We start from the raw sequence: 9,405 nt of genomic DNA, 5'->3' as shown, positions 1-9,405 counted from the left end.
ATGAAATGTTAGCTGGCTTTTAAAATTTTTGCTTGCATGTTTGAGCGTGTCTGTGCGGCGCTAGAACTAAAGTAGATCAGGCAACTTCGAGAGTTCGCCATTTAGAAGTAACGTAGCAGCTGTCACATGTAACCTTAAGAGTAATAGGCCGATCACACGCATATGTGGGAATCGGTTATCACAGTGCATTTTTTGGGTCGTATTCATGTCTACATAGCGTTTATAATGTTCAGCGAAATCCGTTTGATTCCTCATTCACTTTTACGTAACTCAACCTTCCTCGTTAAATGAATGACTAGTTTGCATTTTCTTCGCTTTACGTCTCAATACCCACTGAGCTTCTTACGGTGCCGTTTCTTTTTTACTGTCCATATTCGATATTTGTAGCGGAGTCAGAAAATGTACTTTGCAATCATGTAAATCCAAGCCCATCAGGTGTGTCCATCCATACGTTTATACATACGACAGTGAAGTCAGAAGTGGCTTAGACACTCGCGTCACCTCAAGCAAAACAACATATTTAGCCTGAACGACCATAAGAGGAACAGAAATGTTTCGAGTAAACGGCCCAGATACTTCCTTTATTTATTACCTTCAATACCGAACTATACCGGCACTGTGCAGATAAATAGGTGAAAATGCCCGAATATTTCATATTCGTGAACGACATCACTGCACATGACATGATATAAAATTTCGCGCAAGGAAACCCGGAGGGAAAGAGGAAATGTAGGCACGGGTCGTGACTTTTTTTTAGCTCTTTAGTAACTGTAGATGTCCAGACCAAGACACTGCTTCTTTGCTAGGAGTGAGAAAGCGTGCCGAATACTACCAATCCTACGCCGACGTCTCCGCAGCACAACGCGAAGTGTTGCCTCACCGAGACCAGAATACAGTGCCATTCGAGCTTAACTTAACACTCACAACGCGTATACGTTGTTCGTTTACCAATTTGACCGTTTTCTTGTTGCAACGCGAACATATGGCCTATGATTATGACGGCAGCTCTTGGATGTCACCAAATGGCTGCTGTTTTCTCGAGATGGACTTCTCGAGAGAAACAAGTTTTGTCATGTGAGTACGCCTTTTGTTTGTCACTAATAAAATTAAACATACGCCTTCTCAAGATTTGAAACACAAAATTTCAACTTAGTTCCCATGTAGCGCTCTAGAAATGTGGCATAATCAGCGGTCACTCACCACGGCTTCTTCCACATACTGCAAATTTCCCGCATCGGACATAGCTACAGCACAGGCAAGCGATGACAACGCTGCTACAGAAAAGCGTAGCCGAATTTCCTGAATTCATTTCTCGCATTTGGTTCCTCCTATTCTACGTCAATATTCTAAGGCCTAAGGAGAAGCAGTAACCATGCCACGACAGTCACAAACTCTGTGAAGTCTACGTGCTGGTCAAAGGAAGTTACGATTTCACGTGCGTCAAAAACATGAACTTAAAACAACCTTCTTCTCTACGCAGGTGGACAAAACGAAAGGTGGCAGTGCTCGGCTAACAAAACCAGTTATGCGTGCCCAGCTGACCAGGAAAATGGATCTGAAATGAACGAAACTTTCCTCTACTTCTCACTCTTTCTTCTGCGTACTTTGGAGCCCTTGCAGCGACTAATGGCAAGCATGTTAAATACAGACATTTTAGGTACCTATTGTCATGAATAAGGAGGATGGGATCCCTGCTTGTCTCAAGAGGACATTCTGATTTGCCTTTTCGCACTGCGTTCGAATCAGCAGTGAAGCGTATGCTGCACAGCCGCGTTTGATGCCATTTGACGACTTTATTGTTGACGATGGGGAAAGCAGCAGTAAAAACACGGGATCAATATTTTATGAAGTGATCTGTCATCCACGTATTCGAAAAAACGAAGCGCATAACAAAAAGCCCGAGTTATGCTTTCCATAGAAATATTGTGGCAGTCACCATTTAAGTGTTTCAGTTTCATATGATCTTAGGATACCAGCTACGTGAACGACCTCTGCCATCACATGTCTTTTAGACTTCCTGAAAACGGCTTAAATTTGTACTGCGCCATAACGCCTGCACTTGCATCGTTATACATGACAATAACACCCTGTGGGATATGCCTCTGGAAGGGGTCTTTAAGGTGATATATTCAAACGCAACGAAATAGATTTCCGCTATGCAGCCTTAAGATCTCGTAGATAGTAAATTAGAGGGTCATGCGTCATCAAATTGTTCGGCACATATTTACGCGCGAAATGCAGAGGACTATAGTCCAGAGATAATACGGCAGCTGTTGTTCTCCGGAGCTCAACCAAGTCGTCCTCGCCTTCTTCCCTAGCTTCACCATGATGGTAGCTGCAACACAGCAACATGAAGCTCCGGCGGCGAGAGCACCGACCCGGTGCTTGTTAAAGAAGCAGTGACATCAACTTTACGCATGTCGTGTTTTTTGCGTCCATGTGTAGTTATCGACCCCCTACTAAAGATTTACCACTGATAATGCCACGGGGAAATGAATAAATATCTGTAATAAATATTAGTATAGCTAGTAACAAGCACTGTTAAAACGGGTGCAAAGCCCGCCACTTTTCAGTGCTGGCAGCGCTGCCACGTGGTCACCTCTCGCGGTCACGCCGCGAGCGGGCCCTCTGTGATGAGCGTGGCCACACAAAAACGGTGATGCGAGCGTCAGCTTACATTTCCTCTGCTGGGCGCGCACGTGTAGGCATGTCTTCGTCAACACCATCGGCGTTGCCACTGTCAGTGTCTACAAGTGATGAAGAAAGTACTGAGGTATAAGAAGTCGCTGTGATTCGCGACGTCGCGAATCATTTTCGCTTCGATCCTTTGCAAAGCAGTGCTTCTGAAATCGACGCCGGTTCCAGCAGCGGCGACGAGGAGGCACCTGGAGACTCACGCTTGGGCTGTGCTGGCTTCTAAGAACATAGAACAGGAAGAAACATTGTGGACAGGACAGGCGCTCCTATTCTGTCCACAAAAATAAGCAGTCTGGTGGCTAACAACAACGAACAATGTATTGAACGCAAATGGTTGGTCAAAGGAGAAACACGTCGGCACTGCTCAGAATTTCTTTCGCGTTGGCCGATTCTTCCATACGCCGGGCTCGCCTTCTTCAACCCCCCCCCCCCCCCCACACACACAGGCTGTCAAAGCCCTGCGCGTCTCCTCCCCAGTCAGGCATCCCTGCTGGCGCGTCTCGCCCATGCCACTATTGAACTCTCCAGAAGACCACATTCTCTGTATGTGAGACCAACGTTCAATGCATTGCGAAGACGCGTGCAGAGACGTAAATTGCTTGCGCTGCCCTACCTGGAAGCTTTCATAAACAACTGTTGGAGCTCTCAGCGGCAAAGACATTCCTTCTTGCGGTACTTGCAACGCCACTGATGTCACTCACGCACAACTGTCTCACGACATCCTGGCACGTAACGCCATTGAGATCTTCGCGCCAAATCATCACAAGCTGAGGAGCACACGACAAACCATTCGAAGCGGTGCGGTGACGCTGGTTTTCAGACGAACCATCACACAAAGAAGGGTTGCCGATGGGGCTAGTTGGTCATCCATGAACAAGTCTGCATTAGCGCGGTACCTAAAAGAAAGGAACACGACACAGGCGTAGAGATAGGTAGGCGCTAGCTAGTTAGCGGCTTCTTAGCTCTACGTCTATATCGTGTTCCTTTCTTTGATGTACCGCGCTAATACACGCCCGTTCAACACAGACAATCGAAGTGAAGCAGCTGCCAGACGTCGCCATCAGTCGGCATCACGATGGCAACACTGGAATCGTCGACGTTGTCGTTACTAGCGCATCGTCAGTGAACGTCTGAGGCGTAGCCTGGGGCCCGCTGAACACGTCGTAGCACTGTCGATGACGCATGGTGCTGAGAGCTCCGTTGAACCTACGGATGCTGTTTGCCCTCGAAATAAAATACCTTCTACGTAACGGACACATTTCATACTTCGCTCAAAAAGGTTACACATACCAAGCTATCAAGCGAAGGCCACATGTTGAACTTGAAATTTTGTCACTGCTGCTTTGAATTACGGTGGGCGGAAGGTGCCGCTTCAGCGTGCGACGTGGACGACTTCTGAAGATGTGGAAGACGCAGTAGAGTCTAGCGGCCCTATTGCATAGGTGAAGTCGGTAACTTGTTGTAGGGCACGGTAGAGGCCACATTATTCCGAAAGCAGCTATTCAGACAGGTCAACATGCTGAGACGGAGACTTGGTCACCCACCTCAAAGCGGGCGTCCGGGTCGTGGCAGTTGTATGGATGTTTTTGAAGCATCTCGAAATTCAGAAAGGCGGCGATGGACGATTTGACACGCTATTTGGATTGTGGTAACGGCATGGCAAGCATACGCTGTCGACAGATTGGCAGGGTTGCGCAAGAGCGTGTCAGAAAAGCAAGGTCGGTTCCCTGCTGTCGTGGTCGAGAACAGAGCACACGAACGAGCAGACGGATAACGACAACTGTTTAATTACTTAAGGATTAAAGCACGCGGGCACGCGCGGCTACATGTTAGCTCAACAGACACGATCACACACCCTGGTCCCAGCGAGCATCTTGCCGCCTGATCCTCCACTCGTCACGTGATGCGGTACACATAGCGCCATCTCCTACTGGCTGCGCCCGCGACACCTCCTCTTCTTTGAAGTGACCCTCCTGCTCTTGTCACAGGTCAAGCCGACTCGGAGCTCTCACGGTTCGTCCACTTCTTGTTGTCGCCACAGGTTGTAGCGGCTGGAGATGTTTGCTGGTGCGTCTCGTGAGACCTCCAGGTGTGCTCACTACATACGAACGAGGCGTGTGAGCTGGCCCAATGATGGTCCTTGTTGTTGGAGCACCAGACAGAATGCGGACGGCTGTCTGCGGTTGAACGAGCTCTCTTGCCAAGGTCCTATGTCTCCGGTTATATTGTTGGCCCTGCTTGACCTTGTAGGCTTCATTTCGTTTAGTAAATTCTACGGTGCTCCACTGTGGCCTCAGCACGTGTGGTGCCACGGGCACGTCGGTTCTTAGGCGCCTTCCCATGAGGAGTTCCGCTGGTGTGAATCCTTCTTTCCCTGGTGTGTCTCTATGCGCGAGCAGAGCCTTGTGTATGTTCGGCGATTTCTTGATCAGCTGTTTAGCAGTCTGAACTGTTCTTTCTGCCGCGCCGTTGCTCTGAGGGAAGTAGGGGCTGCTGGTTACGTGACTTGATCCCCATTGCTTGACAAACGCTTTGAATTGTGCCGAAGCAAACTGAGGGCCGTTGTCTGATCGTATGATAGCCGGTGCCCCAAAGCGCGCGAAGATCTGACTCAGTGCTTGTGTTATGTTCTCTGTGGTGGTACGCTTCAACTTTTTGAGTTCACAGAAACGTGAGTAGTAGTCCACAACTACGAGGTAGTTAACACCATCCACACAGAAGAGATCGATTCCTATCGCTTCCCATGGGTGTTTAGGAAGTGGGGAGAATATCATAGGCTCGGCGTGTGGTTTACGGTGATGTTGGCAGACAGGGCATCTTGACACATAACTTTGGATGTGCTGGTTAATGCCTGGCCACCACACCGATTGAGTGGCTCGAGCCCTACATCTCCCAATGCCCTGATGACCGGCATGCAAGTGTTCTAGCACATCACTTTGCATGCTTGGTGGAATGACAATGCGGCTGCCTTTGAGTAAAATGCCATCCACTTGTGTCAGTTCATGGGCAAATGCTGAATACCTCTGCACGTCCGGAGGTAGTGCCACTTCTTTGGGCCACGACGTCGTGCAGTAGTCCCTAACTCTTGCTAGAACAGGATCGTTCTCTTGTGCTGCCTTTATCTTTTCAAGCATATCGTGGGAAGCAGGCAGAAGTTCCACAGTGAGAATTTCATGTTCTACGATGGCCTTGCTAAGGCTCCTTGGGCTGCTGTTGTCCGTTTCCTTCTGCGATTTCCTTGAGAGCACATCGGCTGTATGAATTTCCTTGCCTGGGATGTGGGCAATGGTGTAATCGAACTCGAGGATTCTCATACGGAACCGTTGCAGATGGGGACTAAGCTCGTCCAGGCGGCTTGATGACAGCAATGGCACCAGTGGCTTGTGATCAGTTTCCACGTGAAACTGCAGACCAATGAGATAGGAGCGGAAATGCTCGCGGGCCCATGCAACTGCCAGTGCTTCTTTCTCTATTTGCGCATATCGCGTCTCCGTGTCAGAGGGGGATATTGAGACATAGGCTACTGGAAGTCTCTGACCCGCTGTCTCTTGAAGGAGGACTGCTCCAAGACCGTACGACGATGCATCCGCCGACACAGTGTGATGACTACAAGGGTCGTAGTGAGTAAGCACTGGAGTCGTCGTCAATGCTTTCTTGACGGCGTTGAAGCTTTCTTGCTGTGGCTTGTCCCAGCACCATTCAGCGTCGCTGTGAAGCAGGTCACGTAACGGTTTGGTGAGCTGCGAGAGCCCTGGGAGAAACTTGGCCAAGTGGTTGGCCATTCCCAAGAAGGACCTCACTTCTGTTACATCTGTAGGCTCTGCTAGGGGACATAGTGCGCTGACCTTCTCAGGGTCGGCACTGATACCATTCGCAGACACAATGTGTCCCAGGAATCTCACTGACTGCTGGTGTAGTACGCATTTTTTTGCGTGCAAGGTGATGCCAGCTTCTTGCAGGCGCTGCAGTACTTTGTGCAGTCGTGCGTCATGTTCTTCCCTTGAAGGGCCAAACACTATAATGTCGTCTTGTAGACACGCTTGGCCTTCAACGCCTTCTAGAACTCTTAGCATTTCTCTCTGGAAAAACTCGGGTGCTGTCGAAATTCCAAAGGGCAATCGGAGGAACTGAAACCGGCCGAATGGCGTCAGAAAAGTGGTGTACTTCTGGGACTCTGGTGCTAGCGGAGCTTGCCAATAACCAGCCATTGCATCAAGATTGCTGAACCATGTAGCTCCGGCAAGTCTGGCCAAACATTCGTCGACGGTGGGCATTACAACTCGTTCCCGCAAAAAGTTCTTGTTTAACCCTCCGAAGTCGACGCAGATTCGAAGCTCGCCTCCTCTCTTTTTCGCGACTACCATAGGCGCGCACCACTCTGTGGCCTCGTCGACCTTTCTGATGACGCCAAGGTTCTCCATTCTCTCCAACTCACGTTTCAAACTGGGCAGCATGGGCAGGGGTACTCGCCGCGGATACGTAATAGCGCTTGGCTTGGCATCGGGGAGTAATATTATCCTGTATTCCGTCTTGAGAAGACCCAGGCCTGTAGTCAAGTTGGGGTAGTGGCAGAGAATGTTGGCAGGGTCGCTGACCTTGCTTGTTGACGCTGTGACTTCGAGGAGGCTTGGAAGGATATCCAATGATTTGATTGCAGGACGTCCGAGAAGCGCATCGTGTAACTTGTCGATCACGTAAACTTCTTCTTGACACACTCGGCCATTCCAGCACAAGGTTGCGCTGAACAGACCCATTGTTGCGATTTTGGTCCGGCCGGGTCCCAGCAGCTGTTTCTGGGCCTGCTTCAGGTTACCCATGACTTGTTCGTTGTAGAGGCTTGTAGGTATAGCGGTAACATCTGCACCGGTGTCTACTTTGAACTTCATTGGCGAGCCATTTACTGTAACGTCAGTCCTCCACGGCCCAGAGTCCTGTTGGTCAGTCAATTGACCCAAATAAACCTCTTCCAAAACGGCTTGGTGGGTGCTCTTTTTCTTCCCTGGAGAGGCAGACAAGCACACGGCGGCAAAGCGTCCCTTTTTGCCGCAGGCACTGCATATTTTCCCGTTCGCCGGGCACATAGTGCGTGATGGTGGGTGCGTTGTTGAGCCACACCACTTTGCACGTCAGCGCCGTTTGATCGCGCTGTGTTTTTTTACAGCGCTGATTTGGCTTTCCTTTGCTCTTCGAGCATCCACGCATGGCGTCTATAGCCGCAGGCGTCTGTTGCTGCGGCCGTAGATCTTTTTGCTGCTGCTTGATCGTTTCTGAGTTGCGTGCAGCGGTGACGGCGGCTTCAAGAGTCAGCTCGGCGTTAAGTTGCAGTTTCTCGCTTAGTTGCGTGTCTGCGAGACCGACCACGAGCCTATCGCGGATCAATTCTTCTTTCAGATCTCCGTACTCGCAGGTTTCGGCTAGTCTGTAGAGTTCGGTTACGAACGCGTCGCCGGCTATTGAACTTCGCCCGCTCGTATATCGCGTTCGTCCGCGGCACGAAATGTTTCGCGAACGCTAGTGTTACCGCGTCGTAGTTGAGTTTCTCAGCGTCGGAAAGTTTGAGCGACGCCAGGATATCTTCTGCTTCACGGCCCATTGCGTAAATGAGTGTGTTCACCTGGGTTTCGTCGTCTTGTTTCTTCAAACCTGAGATGACGCGGTACATTTCCCATCGCGTAAACCACCGCTTCCACTCCTCGGGTCTCCGAAAGTTCAGCTTTTCCGGCAGTTCGACGACGAAAGGGTTGAGCGGCGTTGCAGGCTGAGCTGCGGGCACTGTAGGCGTTGCCATGGGTGCTGCAAAGTTCCGTGTTGCGGTGCCGGCGTTTGTTAGGCCTACTTGTCCGGTGCCTTCTTCACTGCGTTGTCGTGACTTCCACGTATCCCGCCGCTGCCGCCATGTCGTGGTCGAGAACAGAGCACACGAACGAGCAGACGGATAACGACAACTGTTTAATTACTTAAGGATTAAAGCACGCGGGCACGCGCGGCTACATGTTAGCTCAACAGACACGATCACACACCCAGGTCCCAGCGAGCATATTCCCACGTGATCCTCCACTCGTCACGTGATGCGGTACACATAGCGCCATCTCCTAGTGGCTGCGCCCGCGACACCTTCCATACAACGATAGAAGGGAAATTACCCAGAAGTGTCATGGCGCCAGGTGTTGTATGCGAAGGTGACAAAAGGTGGCGCAGCGTCCCGTACCGATTATCAGTCGAAATATACATCGGCATCTTTCATATTGATGATCGTACGATTCAAGCGTTCAGTGGGGCCATTTGTTTTGGGATGGTAGGCTTTTCTAAGCTTATGCCTTGTACATAAACGAAGTCATCGATAACAAATTGATCGGAAGCACCGTGACATAAAATAACCACTGTTATCGGATGTGCGTGATGTCTTGTGCATCGGGAGAGGTCTCGTGATGGCAAAATCTTGACGACAGAAAGAGTACACACTATAGTACAAACGAGCACATGCGCTTATATTAGACTGTTTTACAACGGCGAGCTCCCCAGCCGAATCTTAGAAATAACTGCACTAGCATGACAAACAGCTCATAGAATGCCAAGAAAGCACACTCAAACAACACATTCAATGGGGCATCGCCGACGGTCGTCTCACCACAGAGGCCCGTGAGCCCGTCCGCGGAATCGTCCCCACGGACCTCCCGCGAAAGGCGACCGACGAGTCGCGTGCTAAGC

At 50.2% G+C, this 9,405-nt stretch overlaps 1 protein-coding gene across 1 annotated transcript; it reads right to left on the bottom strand.

Annotated features, from left to right (window-relative positions):
- Window positions 1-4,679: 4,679 nt before the first annotated feature.
- On the bottom strand, window positions 4,680-8,485 carry LOC119385528 (uncharacterized protein K02A2.6-like). The gene is made up of 2 exons (XM_037652947.1): window positions 8,341-8,485; window positions 4,680-7,696 (listed from the first exon to the last, which is right to left on the bottom strand). Exons 1-2 carry the CDS (start codon window positions 8,483-8,485, stop codon window positions 4,680-4,682), a joined length of 3,162 nt encoding a protein of 1,053 aa, XP_037508875.1.
- Between the last annotated feature and the right edge of the window lie 920 nt (window positions 8,486-9,405).

Source organism: Rhipicephalus sanguineus, chromosome 3 (assembly GCF_013339695.2).
Source record: "Rhipicephalus sanguineus isolate Rsan-2018 chromosome 3, BIME_Rsan_1.4, whole genome shotgun sequence".
In the NCBI taxonomy this organism is placed as follows: domain Eukaryota; kingdom Metazoa; phylum Arthropoda; class Arachnida; order Ixodida; family Ixodidae; genus Rhipicephalus; species Rhipicephalus sanguineus.
Note: the sequence above shows the minus strand (reverse complement) of the source record. Positions and strands in the feature narration are given on the sequence as shown.

Excerpts from the sequence above, each read along its gene's own strand:
- LOC119385528 (XM_037652947.1), bottom strand. The coding sequence starts at position 8,485 with ATGGCAACGCCTACAGTGCCCGCAGCTCAGCCTGCAACGCCGCTCAAC. Across the intron at positions 7,697-8,340 it reads AATGTACCGCGTCATCTCAG|GGAAGAAAAAGAGCACCCAC; the intron begins GTTTGAAGAAAC and ends CTGCCTCTCCAG.